Genomic DNA, 19849 nt, shown 5'->3' on the forward strand with positions numbered 1-19849 from the left:
TGTAATTTAAGATGTGCCTCAGCATGCGTGTCTTTTCAGTGAGGCTCTTCTTTATGCGATGTCCAACCTTAAACAGTAAAATGGCAACTACATTTCTGACTCCTGGGTCTTTTCTGAACCGCTGTTACTCTCTTCTTGTTGTGCTTTTGATGTTTCCAGATGTAGGCGACAGAGTTATTTTACTGGAGAGAATAAGGCTGCCTGCATATATAGGAGCCATTCCATTCTCTGGTCTACAGTGAGGCCAAGTGATCCGCATGACAACTCAATGATATAAATGTTAAATAATGTGGGGCTCAGACTGCATCCTTACCTTACGCCTCAGAATTTTTTAAAATTAGTTTATCACTATTTTAACGCAGTATTGGTTTTTCATTATAGATCGCTTCAGTGATCTATAATGAAAAATGAAGTCAAATGTTTTATTTTAAATCATTGAAATCACAATATCTTGTTTTCTGACAATTTTTGTGTGTGAGGTTTTGGAAAATACATGATCTGTATTGTCTGTCATTCTCTTAAGCTCTTAAGTCATAAAGCTTTTCGGTTATCCGTTTAAGATGCTAATTCGACGGTGTAGAAACATGCAGCTCAGTTTGCTTTGCTGTACAGCGGATTCATAACTATACTAGGTCGTTTTGTGTTGACACAGGTGCTTGTGAATGAAACGAGGCGTATAATACAGTGAATGCCATGTTTTTATTTGTTGGACATATTCATATTCCAAGCCTTTACATTTAACTAATTGACCACCCAAATGCAAAATAACCAGTTCATTGTATTAGCCATAATCTAACTTATGGGTTGTAATTTGTATTATTTCCGACTGCAGGCATTAGTGGCTTGGTTTTCTTCCTGCGTTGACACACTTGACACTAATTGGTACATATAGAGAGCCACAGCATCGCATGTCCATGGCCCCTACTTGTAATTACCATTAGGAGGCTGACGGTAATGTTTTTTTGCGGGCTTCCCCCCCCCCCCCGTCGGTAAGTCCTATTTATGGTAAATCCAACATGATGCTAATGTGGCGTGAGGTACAGTTCACAGGACACTGCACCAGAGGAAACAGAGAACAAACACACGATATGCATTACTATTATAGAATCATGAAATACAGTTTGCACTGATAGCTTTATTTTCTACAGTCGATTTGTTGAAAAATAAAAGATGGATTTATTCAGGTAGTATTGTAGATGTAGTGACTTTTTGTCCCCCAAATGTCTTAATTAATTCATATTAATAGCACGCCCACTTGGCAGTAGTGTTAACAGTGTTCTGTGGTTATCTGTTGCAAACCTCACTCCAGCCCACTCCCGTTCTTGATCCCTTCTCCCCCTCGGAGGTCGGTTCCTCTCCCCATCCGCCTACCCAGGCTTCTCCTTCACATGCAAAGGATGTGAAACAACATAGAAATACATTTAAATAAAAATTCAGATTACATTAACATTAGATAAAGTAAGAACAAATAAATAAAGGGTTGATTTGTCCATCGAGCCGTCCCCAGAGTGGGCTGATTGATTGGCTCCCAGTCCGGCCGCCTGCAGTGATGTCAGGGTGCATGCCAGTCTGGAGCGCGGCTGTATGGAAAGCGTACCCGTTCAAAGCGGTCCGATTGAAGTGCTGCCTCTCAGTCGTAACATGAGTTCATTCAGCATCCGGCATCAAAAGTGAACTGCAATCAATGTCTCCCAGCCTGTAGCCCAGCAGAGCCCCCCCCCCCCACAGCTGCACAGATCGCTATCTCTTGTTTAATCAAAGTTTATTAATATTGAACTTTGACACTACACGTCCCAGGTTCCCCAGCAGTACATCCACATGAAGTGTGAAGTGGATCGGATGAATGGTTCTGGAGATATGCGAAGGACAGACTCCTGGCTTTATCGTGAGGTAGCCCGGATATATGTCGTGAAAAGATGAGCCTGCGTTCTTACTAAGTGTTTGAAATATCAAGGTCGTTTTATGGTCATGTCTTCCAATGTACAACTATCCAAATACATACAGAATCTGCCTTTTGTGTTGACAAATTACTGTGAAAGTGAAAAAAGGTAATTCTCTATAGAAGAGGTATGTGCTGGAGCAACAACTCTTGAGTGTTGTGTTTTCCTGTGTTCAGAGGTCCAACTGATGAAATGATTTAGTAAATAAAGAAGTGTAGACGTGTGTGTGTGTGTGTGTGTTGAGGTGAGTGGCCTGCGTGTCCCTGTTTTGTGCCGTTTTCGATTTAGTTCTGTGCGTCTGATGTGTTCAGCGTTATTCATCATCATTATTACCACATGGGATTAAAGGTTAAGAGTAATTTGTGTTCCCTCACATCAACTCTGTGTCCCGGTCTCGGTCTCGGTCTCGGTCTCTCTCTCTCTCTCTCTCTCTCTCTGCCTCTTTTTTTTAAATGGGTAACTGGACTTATTTTTACTGACTGACAAATTCAGTAGTAGAAGCCAGTGTACCCAAAAGGAACATTATTTATGCTAATCTAATAATTAGCTTTATAAAGTTGATGATTACTCTGGGGTAAAGGAAATCACTGGCCCTGCTTCCTCACCTGAAGCAATCTGCCCTCAATTAAAGTCTTTTAATAAGTGACCTCACACCTCTCTGTATCCTGGCAGGGGGCCCGCTGAGGGATAGTCGGCCCACAGGCCAAACCCTCCCCAAAATATTAATTATTAAAGAACACTCCACAACTCCAGATGACTGCAAATATAAATGACTGAATGATTTAAAATCGTTCTTCACAGTAAACTTCTTCATAGAAAGGCTGTTGAAATCGGAGTAGAAGGGATCAATGCACCTCCCAGATGTGAGGGTTCTGCAGTAACAGCAGTGAAACGTCACGTAGCGTAGAGAGCCAGAGTAAATGAGGACAACTTAACAACTTAATGCTTCCTCCACACACTTGTTATCACAGCGTAGGAAAGCAAGTGACAACTTTGTTCGGCTCATTTTCTGGAACCGGTGTAGCATTAAGGTGACCAGGGGACAGCTGGCTAGTTAGCTAGCTAGTTAGCTAGCTTTCTAATTCCGCCATGCGTTGGTGCAGAAAATGAGCAGCGGGCTGGTGTCCGGCGGCGGCAGGCGCTCGGCCCAACGGTCCCTCTGCCTTATACTCCCCGCTGCTGCGGACAAGCCGACCATCCGTCTCAAGGGCTGCTTCTGCTCTCTTCCAGGCAAGCTGTGACAAAACACCTCTCTAGCCGCAGTGACATGTGTGTCTGTTGTCACCATAACAACAGACACCTGGCAACATACTCACAGCAGCTTCTGTGGTAGTTACCGCTACAGTAGGCGACTCCAGGACCACATTTGGCCATGATGACTCACACACAGACTCACAGGGTGAAAACAACACCAGCCTCACTGTCTCGGCTGGTTTCATTCTTTTTTTTTTCAAACATAATTTGCTCTCTGCTGTCAACATTTTCAAAGTGTAGAAGTTGGACAACGTAAAATATATATATATATATATATGTGTATATGTATATATATATATATATATATATATATATATATATATGGTGTTTTCACCCTGTGTAGCGTGTAGCCATGCAGATATTAAATTCACAGATGTTTTGAGGTATCCATTGTTTAGATTAGAAGGGAGATGAACGAATGAAACTCCAATTAAAAAAAGATTGAAAGGGGAACAATGAAAAATCCAAGAGAAAACAGTCATAGAATTTGATTCGTCTTTGATATATGGAAACATCCAACCCACATATACCCAATGCTGCTCATTCCTGTCCTTGGTGTTTGCCTTTTGTATCAATACGTTATGTCCTTCATTCAGATGTACTCAAGCTTTGAATGTGACAAGGATTTCGCTCCACTGTTTGCAAACTGTCAAGAGTGATGTCACATTTATGTTTGTTCAGGAATGTCAGTGGTAATTCTGAAACGAGTGAGGTACACATGTTTTATTTCACTTCATTGTTCTTATAAAGGCGAGTACATAATCAGAAACAAAAAGGTAATGTCAGTCACTTCAGTTTAAACATGAAGTTTGGCCTAACAAGGGTTGTGTCAGTGTGGCCAAAACAGAGGAATAAATCTAATTTTATAACCTCGGTGCCGTCAGTGCGAGCCCATCTATTTGGCCCTGAGGCGCTCTCCTTACAAGGAGAGTGAGCAAATAATACTCTACATCAAACAAACTCCATTTTTACTTCTGCAAATGCGTCCGATGCATCTGTGACCGTGCCTCGGGGGGCAGACAACAGATATAAAGTGTAGCTTGTTCCAAGGTAACGTATGGTAACGACGCAGGGAAGCAAATTTTAGCAAGCTGTTAAATTTCATGCACAATTTAGTTCCCGTAAATTGAAATTTATGATTGCAACATTTTATAATGGGAGTACTTTGGCTGATTTGCCCGCCGCCTTGTCAGAGGCCCACCTGTTGTACGGCTCAGAGCTACGAGGGCGGCAGGGTGATGGCGCATACGCCAGGCAAATCCATTATTATAACTCAAATCCAGCAGTTGCATTTTTCCTGCTGGGACTGACTCTCACTGTTGATTAAGTGCAGGTTTAATCACTGTTGAGGCCCTGTGTTGGCAGTACCCGGCCTCGCCTCCTACAACAGGGAATAAGCCTCTGGCTGATTAGAACGTTCACATGCTGATAACACCATTTATACATTACATACCTGCGGTAGCAAAATGTCTTACTAATGATTTTGCGTGGTGTTGACGTAGCTGGAAGGAGGCGATATCGCACTGTGAGGGTCAGATGCAGGATGTCAAACAAAAAAAAACTACAGCAACAAGTTAGTAGCACATTTCTGAGAATAAATAAAAAATCTCTCTTGTTTTCTTTTTCAGGGGAGGAGAATTCACTGGGCTGGTTATGTGGACAGGACGAAGGGAAGACGATGTCCCCGTTTTCCTGTCCGCTGCTGGCCTGTCACATGCCTGTCTTTGCTACTAAGTCACCGGAGAGAAAGGTAAATCCGCCGGCAAAGATCCTTTCCTAATGAGAACAGGTTTACCATGTGCTCAGAAGCTTCAAGAGATCTAAGTCACATGAACTCTGACAGTTAGTACGTGTTTCAAAAGGATCACATTTGCATATCACAGTCTTTTCGTGTTTGCACACATCACATGAACACATAAACAAACAAACAAAAAGTAGTGTCACTGCAGCTCAGCTATAGTCCAGACAGTAAACACTGGAAGACTGATGGATACATTGTAGGTAATGATTATATATATATATGATGCAGAAATTATTTTAAATTCAGCAGAGAAACCACTGATATATAAAACAGAAAGGTATAAAAGGTACTTTCTCCCATTATGCAAACATCCTAAATGTAAATGTATCTATAAGCAAAAAGCAAAGGGGAAGCTACCTCGGGGTAAATGGTATCACAACCTTTGTAGGTGTTGTCATACTGTCCAACCCTTTCTGGTCATATAGCCAAAGAAGTATTTTAATGCAAACAAATAAGCAAAAATAAATACAACGTACAAACAGACTATGGTGAGTGATGACGTAGTAAAGCACTTAGCATAATACCATAGAAAGGAATTTTACAGTCTGGCTGTTTATTTTAATTAAGTTTATTTTAATTGGATGCACACAATAAAACGCAGAAACTATTATTAATAATTAATAATGAAGTAGAAAGTACGATGGAATAGATGACTTGGATCATGGATCATCTTACTGTTGTTGCTGTGTTTAAAGTTTAGTATCGCTGCATCTTCTCGAGTAGAGCTGCAGCAATTCTACTCAAGAAGCAAAGTGCTTCCCTTTGGCTCACTCCGTTAAAGCAGTTTGACTTTCACTGACGCTAAGTTCTCCTCTCAAGCAGCCATTAGTCCATGGCGGCGGTGGGATCTTTATTTTGATAAAGATTTTGTTGCAAGAGATCATAGTGCCATTTAACACAGTCATTTCCCATTGAAAGCAATCAAAGCCCACTTGTCTTGCCCTAACAGCTAAAAATACATTGGCTCAGCGATGATCTCACTCAAAAACACCTAGACTGTTGGAATTACAAGGTGACACCAGAGCATCCCCTAAGATGCTGGCTGAAGAACTTCGATCAATACAAGCTGTTAAGACCTAGAAGCCTCCAATAGATCAAATGGTCAGCACAGGTGAGAGATAGACTAAAAGGGGTTTAGAAGTCAGTGGGAATGGTATAAAATCAATTTGCAAGGGCTGAAAGATGATATTCCCGACCACATTTCCTTGCGCTGTAATGTGGTTATGGGTCTCACTGAGCAAGGTGGGTGGTGGGTGGGGAGCCAAATTACCATGGCCACTGGGGGGAGGATGTTATAAAGTGATCATGCAATTATCTTAATGGCTGCGGGACACCCAAGCATAAATCAATGTTCCACCATTAGATTAAGACCTGCACGCCAACCCCCTAGTCTGCTGGCCAAGCGGACGAGATAGGAAGGGTGAGGTGAAACGGCGGCTGGAAGTGCGGAAAGTGTAGCTTCGACGCGGTAGGGTGGGGGGGTAGGGTTTCCCAAAAGATCTCGCCGGCGTTCCGCAGTGCTCTGCCAAAGTGTGTTACACCTGGCTGGAAGCGGCGCCAAGTCAATTAATGTATTTTGAGCCAGTGGGACCCTGCAGTCTCTTAAGGATCTTGCTCATACTCTCCTCTCCACGCGCAAACAAATGAAGCACCTGAGCACGCCGGTGCAGGGCACGGCAGCCGCACGTCCGCCCAGCAATGTGGTTTTTGCCGTGAAAAAGTGTTTCACGCGGTGTGTTATTTTCTGACAGCTGTCAAACTGAGCATGTATGTTTTCACATCAGTCGTTGCTGTAAAAGACCTGCGCTGGTCGCTCAATGTTATTAAGGCTAAAGCTAGATGAAAGGGGAACGTTCATGCTTGCATTGCTGTGTCAGCAAGTACGTGCTCATTTCAGTTTTGCGACGCATGTGCTCGAGCTGCATGTTTCTCTGTATATGTTTGGCTGTGCACTGTGCACCTCTGTGAATGGGTCTGTGATAGGAACGGGGGGGGGGGGGGGGGCTGGGTATCAGAAAGCTGAGGAGGTAAGCAGTAGTATTTCTTTTCCTTTTTTTTTTCACTAAAGAGTAGGTAGCATTAAATGGAGTGACTTTAAGTCCTTCATGCAGAGCAGACTGTGATTAGGGGCTTAACTCAGCAGACCCCCCCCCCCCTCTCCCTCTCTGTGTCTCCATCTTTGCCTCAGCCACTGCCTCTGGGACACACACACGCCTCTCTGTGCCAAAGCTCCGCAGCATCTCTTTCTCCAGCTCTTGCAGCTTCTCTTGGCAGTCTGAGTTACAGTGAGTAGAAAGGATGAAGAAAAGGAGGCGAAGAAGAAAAAAAAAAGAAATCCGAGATTAAAAGAGATGTGGCCGAAGGGGCCGAAGCCATTTCCGTCAGAAAATAAAAGTTCCAAAGCAGCGTAGCATGAACAAGGCGCACAGGTCACCTAAGGGATGTCAACCTACTGCTGGCCGTGTGCATCTCTGCGCGCGCCGGTCCACTCGGTGGGAGCTGGTGAGGGCTACTGGGCGAACTCGTTAGGCACCGGAGATAAACCTTATCACAAGTCCGCTGAGTGAGAACAGTGGGGGCAGACGGCCTCCACTCAATTTATCTCTTTCATTTTCTCCTTGTCTTTCTCTTCCCCTCTCGCTCTCTCTATCTCTCTCACACGAACATACACACACACAGAACCAGACGCTATCTTTGATAATAGACAAACCACATTCTGATGGTCCCTGTTGTTTAAACAGTCTCTGCGCGCTCCGTTTCGTTGCCCTCTCTGCCATTTTGAGAGATGAAACGGAGCGGCCCAAAGGGAGAGTGCGATGCAGTTGGGTTAAGACGTTATGAGGAGACGCTACAGCGGAGAAGGTAACAGCTGAACCAGGAGAGTCAGCTGTTAAATGGAAGAATTATAAGCATCTTCTTGCATGAGTAGCATATCGGTGCATGATATTGATTTGAACAGGACTGATGCCTGTAGTTGTTACAGATCGATCAGAATTTGACTCAATCTTTGACACAAATGTTATACAGAAATGTGAAATCACATTCAGACATTCCTGACATTTGCCGTCTTCATTTTTCATTATTCGCTGACATTTTATAGACTAAATGGTCACCGAAACATTCAACATAATAGTTTGCAGACCTTCTGCTTTGTTTGCAGACCTCCCTATACTCACTGTCCCAGAAGTAGCAGCTGTATCTCGGAATATTGACTTTCTTGCATGCGCTACAAGCGTTAACAAAGGCGTTTTGTTTGCAGGGATTGTAGTGATATTTCTGTCTTTTTTGACGCTGTCTCTAGAACTTAACTCAGCCGTTTCCCTCACTGCCCTGTTTGACTGTGTGAACCAGCTGTTTCTTTCAGCTCTGTTCTGCAGGCTGTGTCAGTGTGAAGGCCTATAACAGATGCATTCATGAAACCAAATCATCAGACGGCTCAGCAAGCTGTATAACAAGTGGCATTGGGTGGCGTCACTGAATGGAACTGAATGGCTTAAATGATGTGCCTGTCTCTATCTAGGACACATATTTTCTCGCGCACACTGCATTTCATTATAAGCACTCATTCAACAGAGCTTTGAAGAAGATCAATGCCCGGTTCCTGTCCTGATCTAAACATTCTCAAAAGAACCACATGTGCATACTGTATGTGCAGTATTTCGTGGCGAGGGGACAGGAATCCCTCGGCCGCATTAATGATCTCCTCCAGCAGGAAAGCACCTCTCTCTCTCTCTGCAACTCTAAAAGGTTCCTCAAGATCCAAGGCTCCAAAGACTTTCAAAATAGTAAACCGGCATGTTTCCAAACTCCGTTTATGAGGCATTAGGCTAGGACAGGGTTGAGGAGGGCTGCTATGCCAGAGCTCTTATAATACCTTGGGGGATTTCATCATATATGCTTTGAAGTGCGTAATGACAAACTGGGAAAGGGTTCGGCTGCATCGGGGTTAGCTTCCGTTCTCTTTCTGAGAGGATTAGCTTCTGTGTCTCAGCTCAGAAAACCGCTAAAAGCTCAGTCACATCTCACTAGTTATACACTCCACTAGTTTATATAGCTCAGATTCAGTCTTCAAAACCCATCAAACATGTTATCGGTCATCATCTCTGTCCGTGTCATGTGGTGAAACTACACTGTACCGGGTCAATGGGACCTGTGCTTATTTACTTGGACTAGCCGGTGCTTTTCGGGGGCATGTGGTGCGTGTCCCTCTCGCTCGCTGTGTCATCCATCTTCACCCTCGCTGATGGAGTGACAAGAGAGCAGCGCTGTGCGTGCAGCAGCTAGCCACATGAAAGCGACCGTAAAGTACAGAAAATTAGCTTGTTGAGTGACGAAGTACACTGTGTGCATCGCATTGTCTGGTGAATGACTCGATGGCCCTTACAGTCAAGATGAAGGGAACAACTGAGTGTGAAGGCTGTGTGTGTGTGTGTGTGTTCGTGTGTGTGTGTGTGTGTGTGTGTGTATGCACTGTAGCACACAGCATAACAGACACTATGTTATGAAATATAGATTAAAAAGGAGCACAGTGTGAAGAGGTGGCCTTTCCCTGCTGCAACGCCTTTCTGGTGATTTATTTCCTCTCCCCCTTCTAGCCTGTTTTTTAAAATTCTAATTTCTTTAAGGTAAAGTCATCGCATTGACACCTCCTGCGATGCTTCTCCCTCTGTTTTTCTTGAAGGTCGTTCGCTGCCTTTACAGAGAAGCAGACATCAGCCACCTCTCTGATTTGCAGAGAATGGATGCCACAGCATGGCTTAAAAGCTCCTTCTAACCACGCAGCTCCCTTTGTAACACTGCAGCGATATCCACAAAACAGCGGGATGCACCTGTGCTCGAGCAAGTTGTTCTAGTTCAGACCTGAGCCTCATCCAGATTGGTTCTCCCTATGTATTACTTGTTAGGAATGGAGGCGAATGTACAGGCTTTTCTGTGATCATCAGGGTCAAATGAATCATGATGATGACCAACAACGCTGACTGGGCCACGCTTTATTTCTCTATTTAGCCGTTTTTGGCTTCATTATCATTTGCACAAGTCATCTTGCCAGTATGCTGTCAGTGGATACCCATCAGCTGCTTAAAGTGTTTTCTACCTGCACAGGATGTGAGTTCCTGCATGATGTTTGAGTTCCATTTCAGAGTGAGATTACATTTTAATGTAAAAGATGCTCGCCTAATATCAAGCATTAAGCTGATGTTTTCAGGACATGTGGCAGAGCCTAATGTGGCAGCCACTACCAAAATCAACAGGTGCGCTCTGCAAAATGAAATTCATAGACACAAACATACATTTTTCTCTCTCTTAAACTGCTCCGATGGCTTCCTGCTGCAAGGTTCACTCTGCGGAGATGCTAAGGAATTCAGTATAACACATCTCCCGATCGATTTCTATTTGATGAAGTGTTTGTTGAAATGCACTGAGAGACCTGCACTTGACTCAAATCGTGCTTTACATTATTGGAGCCACTCTCTCTGTAAACGTGTACCACAGTTCTCTCCTGCTGCTCATTGAAAAGCGGGAAGCCAAGCTTTCAGCATGCAGAATATTTAAATGCAGGACCCAAGTGTCAATCTACTTCCTCTGCGTGACGCCCGGATCACGTTGCTGATGCGGCCCTGGCCCTCCTGGTCAGCTTGGCTCGGCTCAGCTGGAACCCACCTCCAGACACACCAGACTTGTCACTGTCACAGATACAGGGGAAAGTGACAGCCCACAAGCTCTGACTGCTTAACACTCCCGATCAAAGAGCACCTCTTGCTGAGGTCAGGGCAGAAGTCAAACTTTGGCATTTGCAGAGAACAGCTCAGAGAGAGTTGTGACAGTTTCTGACCTCTTAAGTAATGTACCAGGAGTGTACAGAGGGCAGGCTTTCTGCTTTTGCAGATCTGGATCTCTCCACTCTGCCCAGACTAGGCCGCATCAGAAGTCAACTTTATTAAACTCAAGTAATGGTTATACGGTACTTTCAAGCCAAAAAGCTTGAAAGTGCTGGCTCTGCTGCCTCCGTTTGCGATAAGTCCCATGTCAGCAGCAAACAGCGATGCAAAAGCCACAGAGGCAGAAATGTAGTTGTGGTGGGTGGGCACCCCTGGTGTAAATCTTGACTGACGTGCTGTTATTATTAGATGCAGGTGACTAAATGGAGGTGTGCGTGTCGTAATTTTCATGAGCCCCTGTAAATTGAATGTAAAGAAAAGAAAATGTACATGTATTCCAAGTTTATTAGATTCATTATTAGGTTCAATTTGACCTAATAGTGTAGGATACAGGGTTTCTAGTGTTCCAAAAGAAGTCGAAGATGATGTAACCAATAACATGAGAGCATATATGAGTTGTATTATGAATGGATGTCAACAGTACAGCCATGGACAGCAAGACCTGTTGTGCTCGGCAGCAACATTGCCGCTGTGTGTGTATTGAAATGAATATGAGAGAGACTGCGTTAGCATCAGCATGCTAATGTAGTCCTGTCGTCATTGCATCCCGTGTACCTGAGCTCTTAATTCATTTACTAAACAGCTGGAACACGGACGGTGAAAAGGATTTGGGATTTTTTAATTTGCCAACGTAATGACAGGATTAAGGTGGGGTTTTATTTTAACTGCTCGGTTTGATTTTCACAGTTAAGGTGCACTAAAGAGGTTGATTTACTGCACGTTAGTTCAGTCGCCTTGCTATAATTTACATGGCATGACTACATTGTAGTTGCCACTTGCTCGCACCGCAAGTCTGGCTTCCATGCTATGCATTTCCTTCCCCCTTCATGACTCTCCTCGCCAACAGAGGGCAGTGCGGCGTCTGTATAGACGTGGAACGGGGAGACACACCCACCGCTTGACATTGAGGTTATTTGCAAAGGGCCTGATCTGTTGCTGTGACAGTTAACGTACTAATTACAGGGAATCAAAGACACTCTCGCAATGCCTCAGAGTAGAGCCCTCCTTCTCTGGCCCAGAGTTTCTGCTCACTCTGTACTTGTCAAGATAGCATGCAGGAACAAATTATGTACCCAGAAGGGAAATCCTGCAGATCTGCTAAATGTGCTAATTCGGTCACATTCTTCCTCTTTACGTCAATGTGGAGAGGCGAAAAACTGCATCAATTCCAAAGGAAAAGGGGAGAAGGCTCTCTCTCCTCTTTGATTTTCTATTGTGGCAAACAAATCCTGTCTGCTGCAGTGATATGCTCTCTCCTTATTCTCTGCTCTGCTAATTAGTCTTCCTGCTACTTGCTTTCAAGACATGCACAACGACCACTCTGGATGCTGCTTCATTTGTTGTGTTGGCCAGTGTTAAGAGATTTAATGACAGGTTTTCTGTACCCTCTGCTCTCTTTGAAAGCAGGTGCACATAGGGACTTTTATGTGATTTAGAAAGTGTTTACGTGTAGAAAGTTTTAACAAATGAGTTGACCTCATCTTTGAATTTCTTTTTTTTTTTTTTTTTCTTTTTTTTTTTTTTTTTGTTCTTTCATGAAATGGTTAATGGTTGTAATCTCATGTCTAGAAAAAGATATAAACTGCTTTAGAATATCACAATACGGGCTTGAAACAATGGGCCTGAAGTGCGGCGGTTGAACAATCCGATTCCTGTTTTGAGAAACACTTGTGATTTGTGTTTGTCTCATGTCGTGCCAAACAGGCCACCACAGAATTAGGATCCAAGCATTGTAGGGGGCAGATTGAAATTCGGGAGGTGCTCCTTCATGTGCAGAGCTTCCTTGGCAAAAGTAGCTGCAACCGCCACATGGCAAGGACTGAGCTGGTGCCACAGCTCCCTTTGTTTTGCGTTTCCTGCCATCTGATAAAGGATTACAGAAAGCCTCGTCCACTCTTGTGCCCGGGGTTTCATCTAGTACCCCCGTGTTGACAAACAGTTGTGTCAGTTTCTGTCTTTGAGGTCGGTAAAGATCGCTCATCCAGAGCTTTTTCTGAGCCCTGTGCGGGATGTCTCCCGTCTCTGTCAGACGGGGAAGTGGAGATGGAGGAAGTGATTGACTACGCACAGAAGTTTTGGCCCGTAGTCCTCTTTTGAACCCATTAATGCAGGGGCAGCACACGGCTTTCATCCAGAGTTGGAACTGCCATGGCCGCAGGAGTCAGCAGGAGTGGGTGTGTGGATCTCTATGTGTGTGTTGGGGGGGGGGGGGGGGGGGGGCATAGCGACACAGCGAATTTGCATCACATTTGTTGGGCGTGTTGCAATCGCTCAGCTAGGAGCGGTGAAGGACATGGAAGGAAGAAAATCTCAGTCCAGTCATGAATATGAGTTTGTGATGTCCTACCAATGTCAGGCAGTGGCTGAGCAGCGATATGCAAAACCGCTCTCCAACTTCATTCCACTTATTGCTGATATGATCTGTGGCTTAGCCAGGGGAGACAGGGAATCGTTACTGTACAGACAGTGGTTATTAAATTGAGGCAAATGTCCTGAGCCGGTTTTAATAATAAGCTGATAGCCAGATGGGTTTTGCCTCGAGTGCCAACCTCCTCTGAAGCACCTAATACGTGCCCATCAAGAGTTAAAAATCTGACTGTCTACTCAGCCCTCTCATGCAGATGGTTTAATCTTATTGTGTTCAAATGACTTTGAATATTCCAAACGTAACGCAGGCCTGCGAGCACAGCAGGTGGTTGGCCCTTTGATCTTCGCTCGTAGATGCTGGTGGAATTTTAAATCGCGGGGCGACATCGAGCTCGTGAAATCATAACATGAAAAGCAAGTTCCAACTTTGATCCTGTTGTCCTTTTGTATTAGCTTCATTATGAGAGCACGATGTATTGGAAAACAGATAATGAGCAAACAGTGTCTCGCTGTCCCCGTATGGTTGTGTCATGAGAGTGTGTCCACAAACAACGTGTGTGTGTGTGTGTGTGTGTGTGTGTATAAGAGCTTATGTGGCATACATACTGTACAATGTATATAGACTCAGCTGGCAGCTGTATGATCATTTTGGAGGAGGCAGTTTGTGTTGCTATTGTACTGTACTGAATTACACAGAGATGTGTTTTTGATGTTCAGCCTTCCCTCATTATGAATAATAAATATGATAGGAACACTTTTCAGTGTAACACACCACAACAGGAACACAAACTGCCACCTCCCAAATGACCTAACAGCTGAATCAATGACTCTTCTAAACGCAGGACTTATTGCAGGACGATTGGATTGCATCGGTGTATCTAATAGACTAATATACTGAGTGTATATATCTTGATGATGTTTCTTTTTCCTTTTCAGCGAAAAGGCAGTTGTTACAATTTTGAAAGACAAATATTGGTTAAAACTAGCTAGTTACCTCAAAATGTATGTATCTGTCAGATAAACAGACACAGGAACAGCTTCTGTCCACTGGCCGTCACTCTGATGAACAATTAATCAGTCAAACTGCACGACTACCTCCATTCTGCACTATCCCCTTAATTCTATGGACACTGTTGTTGTATAGGGTTGTGTCCATATATAAAGTGTGTATATATATATATATATATATATATATATATATATATATACACACTTTTTTGGATATATATATATATTTATACTGTACATAGTCGTTGAATGTTTATGCTTACATCTGTTCTACTTTTTGTTTTTTGTTGTCCCCGTTTTTAAATTTTCTAAAATATATTTTACTTTTCTTTTTCCTGTTTATTTGTAAATTCAGTGTATGTACATGGAGAGCAATGTACAACCGGAGTCAAATTCCTTGTATGCGTACACGTACATGGCCAATAAAGCTGATTCGGATTCTGATAAACCCTGATGAAAATACAGAAAGAAATCGCTCCCTATTTGCTCCCAGATGTGCACCCTTTATTTGAGTGCCCTTATTTCCAACGTGTAAAATGCATACATTGTATTTTGCCCTCAAAAATTCCCACAGCCGAACAAAAACATGTGTTAACAGGGAACATGTTCAGTACTTTTTCGCTAAAAGCCCACAATTGAATCTTTAGTCTTTGACGGTTATCAGAAATGACCTTTATGCAACACTACACCTGCCAGTGAAATAAGGATGATGCAAGTGTCCGAAATCTGAATTTATGACTTATTACAGAGAAGCGGGTCCCAACCTTTTCGGTTGGATGGAGTGATATCAGACGATACCACATGTAAATGTAACTTGTACTTTTAGAGGTACAATTAGCCATCTGCTGTCAGGAAACATTGTATTGTTAAATTAAAGAAGGAAAACAAATAAGTAGGAGTGAATCATATTGTAGTCTGAAATTAAGGTCACATCTTTAGGGTGCTCATCAAAATTGTTGTGTGTTGTCACCCCAGGCATACAGCATGTTGTGTCTCTGCGGTCATCAGTGAACAGTCACTTTTGTTCTTCCAGATCTCACCATCTGTGTTTGTTTTTCCGCAGATCTTTTGTTTGTGTTTCCAGTTGTACAGATTTTTCTTCACAACATTTTCCCATTCTTTATTTGTTTTTTAAACTGTATACAAGTCAGTTCTACTGTTGTTGTTTTTTTTGTTTGCTCACCTCTTCAGTTTGAATTTCTAGCACAAGAAAAGAATCTGTAAGAAATCCATGAAGGAAAGTTGCAGGGGTGTTTCTTTATGCCTAAGAGCATCATCCAAATACACGTTATGGATATAGAGTATTAGCAGTTCGTCACAGTCATTAATCAGTTACTAAATTAGGGCCTGCTGCAGAACACGTTTTAGCTCATGATAGATGTTGAGCATCCGCAGCAGACATGCTGTTAGAGAAGCACAACTTATGTTGACAGAAAAGGTCAAAATAGACTAAAATATGGTCAAAAAAACTCAGCATCATTTCATATCCCTTGAAGAAATCAATGAGGAGACACCGCTCTCCATCAGAGCTTTCATTTTTGATAACCCGAGCAGCAACTTTGCAGAGTCTCTCATGTTAGGAGCTTGTTTAGTGTGCATTACTTGTAGCAGTGCTGCTCTGGATGTAAGTCATTTCAGGTTGACTGGCAATTCACTCGGTGTCCGTCCTGCCCGTAGCCTCAGGCAGTGGGGAGGGAGCGCCAGCACCAGTCAATTACCAGTTAATAAACAGTGGAAGTTTTCTATTAGTGCTTGTTAGTGCGTGTAAAAGATTGTTGGTATGTGGAATTGGGGGAAGGCACTGTGACTATGGAATTAGAAAAAAAAATTCAGCCATATTTCCTTTCCCTGGGTCTAATATATGTACAGCACCCACTTCTCCGTACGCATGCCGTTTTTTACGGAGATGATATTTTTTATTTGATTTTCAGCAGGCTGTACAGCGCAATATATAATATTTGCAAACTCATTTTTTTTCTTCTGAACAGTGCAGAAATGTGGGCTCAGGAGTTTTGCTTAATGCAGTATCTCATAAGTGACTGTAGAGAACTCTTTCCAATAAAGAGAATAAGCATTGCATAAGCATGGCGGATGGCCAGACAATGCGACGCTGGCCTCAGTGTGTCTTGTCATTGACAACATTACGGTGCCCCAGGTGGCTATCTTTGGATAGCGGTTGTCACGAATCGGATGTGTGGTAAATCCCCCCACATGTTTCGAGAGCAGATTTCACAGTGCTTGCAGAGGAATGTTGCTGTAAGGAAAACCAGTGCACCTGAGTAGCCTTGGGAAGTAAAACAACATTAATTGGATTTGGGGAAGTCACCCTTCGCAAGGGGACACCGCTCAGACAGTCTGACAGTCAAAAGCATGAATCATTAAAACCCTTCCCTGTCATATTAGACCACTACCAATAACCACCTCTTCTTACATTTGTTGACATACAGAGCCATGAGCTGTGGGTGCGTAACTTGGCAGAACATGTTCCCAGTAGATAAAAGACTGTCAGAATAAACGGTACATCCATTCTGTCCTGCAGGAATTGGTGTAATTACACACATTTTACATGTATCTTCCAGGAAAGCAAATGGATGCTCCTCTGCTAACCATTGCCACCTGGAACACAGCATATGGGCTGGCGCCCTCTTGGGGTAATGGGTGGGGCGGATTCTCTGTCGACCATTGGGGTCATTGGTAACCGGCAGCTGGGAGGCCGCCCTCTCATCACATCAACAAATCTCGCTTTAATTAGCTCACCTGCCCGTTTCCTCCCTTTTTCCTACCCACGCTCCCCAAAGTCCTCCATCATACCTTCATCAGCCGGCTTACAGGCTCACCTTCCTCTCTCATCCTGCCTCTGCACCTGGGAATAGCCTCAGCTTCTCAACTTCCCACTACAGACACAGACACGCACGCATGCACGCACTCACACACACACACACACACACACACACACACACACACACAGAGTGAGTGATATAACAAGGACTGGTGATTGACTTCGAGAAAGCTTGGATCTCATTGATTTTTAAATGGCGTCTCAGTGATACCGTATTAGCATTTGGATGGCCAGCGAGATGGTCTTTGCTGCAGAGAACATTTCCTTTTGTGCCCGTCGAAGTGATTTCCACAATCACAGGTGCAAATGATCTAGGGCTGCAACTAATGATTATTTTAATAATCGATTAATCTGTCGATTATTTGTTCGATTAATCGATGAATCGGATAAAAAAACAAAAAAGCATTAATTTCTAACCCTTTTTTCAAAAACAGAGCTGACAGTGTAAATTCACAGTGCAAAACATCTTCAGAAAGTGCACAAACAGGTTGCTTGAACATCCCTGAGCTGTTAAAGTAATAATTTAAAAAAAGAAATGGACTAATATCAGGAGTGGGGTTCAGTGGGTTACCCAAAATACTCTGTCTCTTATCACCTACAAGTATAACAGTACTTTAATGAGTTAACTGAATAAACTTTACCGTGTTCGCCTGGTAGACCAGCAGTAGAATAACAGAATGGGAAGAAAAAATTCGCTGTTTTCACCCGCCATTTCTCATCTTTCTGAGCTCCGCTTAACTTCCGGTTTAATGGTCATGTTACAAAAACAAAAGCTCGTCTATCATAAGTAAAACAACGGCGAAGCAGTTACGAGTTTAACACAAGGTACCCAAAATGGCAATACATGTAATGTATTATAATTGCAGAAATAAACAAAAAATAATACAAATCGCGTAAATCAACTTCCGGTGTTGTCATGGCAACGTTTATACGCCGGTCAGCGTCAGCTACAGAACCGGAGTCCTATTCCATTATTCCGAGCTGCGGTGTTCAGGCGACCGGGCCTGCTGTGAACACTCAAACATCTCCTCGACTTATTGAGTGGCGTAATAATCGACACAACGAATCGATAATGAAATTCGTTGCCAACTCTTTTGATAATCGATTTTTATCGATTTTATCGATTCGTTGTTGCAGCCCTAAAATGATCCACACGGGCTTCTTAGGCTGGCTGTTAAAAAGGAGTCCAGTAAGTGGACCAGCGGTTTACTGTATTGATCACAGTCACTGTCGAACACTTTAGTAGGAAAACAATCCATCCTCACCTCGGTAGTCTTGTGCACATCGAGCCATTCTCACATAAAAATGTTGCTTCGTGTGACAGTCGAAATGTTTCATTCCAAATTGATAATATGGACAGTATGTTTCATTGTAATTATTGTGGGATTGTGTGGATTTAGATGATTGTCCTATGCGGGAAGGATGAGTGCTGTGTATCTTTCTTAGGCTGTAATTTGCAAATAGCTCACTTGTATTATATTCCAAAATGATATTCTTTCTTGTACCCACATAACATTTCTTAAATGGTAAATATCTCATTAAGGAACAAGCCTCTTCATTTCCACATCAATGCACATTCCTGCCTTTGAATACCTGAGTATAATGTTGCGATGGGACCGTTCTGATGGAGAGGACCGATCCCACTGCCAGACTGACTCTAGAGAGTGCTAACATATAAAGCAATCTTGGTCCAAAAAGATTGGCCTACAATGCTCGCCAGTCTCAGGTGACCGATAAAAATCCAACCACCATCGAACTACCGGCACCGTCCGTTATAGTGCTGCGGTCCCTCTGGTCCACCGCCACTCCCTCTCTCTCTCTTAACCACAGGGCCTCCATATGGACACTGTTATGGCTGCCACTTAATTACCTATCAAAAAAACATTTCACCGCACTTGTCGGAGAGCTGGCAGAAGGGGAGAGGGAGGAAAACAAAGACACAGACAGAAGAAAAAGAGCCGGCATATAAAAAAAAAGAAAAAAAGAGAGAGTGAAAGATGGGAATGAGAAATGGGAAAGTGGGACTGAGAGATTGATAGAGAGGACGAACCATACATCTGCGTAGAGAATATGAATAGATGGAGACAGACAGGGGAGGAGGGGAGGAGGGGGGGAGTGGAGGAATAGCCTTGCGGTGCAGATGGGGAGAGCAGTGATGTGGCCAGCATCCTCTTTTTGTTTAGTGTTTACAAACACACACAAGAGAGGAAAAAAGGGGGAGGATCCGGGCCCGGAGAGGCTATAAATTACCCGCGATTGATGGTTGTCGCCGTGGAGGCTGACAGTTAAAGACGTGGAGTGCTCATCGCTGACCCCTCTCTTCCCCCCCCCCCCCCCCCCTCTGGATCCCCCAACACCCTGACACAACACAAAATTAGCTGTTCCGTCTGGCCCACCCTTAGCGGTCACACACCAAAATAATAATCATTCCCTACCGGACGGACCGCTGGTTAGAAGAGCAGCTTTCACCACAGGGGGGGTTTGATGCATCAGCCACGGGCGCTTTAAATGTCAACCCCCATCACTCCGTTTCAGGGGAATAGATCTGCCGTATGTCTGAGGAATATAGATTTGTTTTCCCTCTTAATAGGATATCGGCTCGTTTTATTGATATTAGATAGACTACTGCCTCGGTTCACGAGTTACATCCTCTTGTGAACAAACAGTACAGTTACTAAAAGAAGTACAACTCAAAGTAACA

The 19849-nt window shown here is 43.5% G+C and overlaps 1 protein-coding gene across 1 annotated transcript in view; it reads left to right on the plus strand.

Annotated features, from left to right (window-relative positions):
* The window catches only part of arhgef10la (Rho guanine nucleotide exchange factor (GEF) 10-like a), a gene marked incomplete at both ends in the record, with an annotated part of 102084 nt that overhangs the window by 59434 nt on the left and 22801 nt on the right, over window positions 1-19849 (plus strand). The window contains one exon of the mRNA XM_079186286.1: window positions 4823-4944. Coding sequence (XP_079042412.1) covers window positions 4823-4944 — 122 coding nt within the window. The remainder of the gene's footprint in view (window positions 1-4822; window positions 4945-19849) is intronic.

Source organism: Pholis gunnellus (assembly GCF_910591455.1).
Source record: "Pholis gunnellus genome assembly, chromosome: 3".
Classification (NCBI taxonomy): domain Eukaryota; kingdom Metazoa; phylum Chordata; class Actinopteri; order Perciformes; family Pholidae; genus Pholis; species Pholis gunnellus.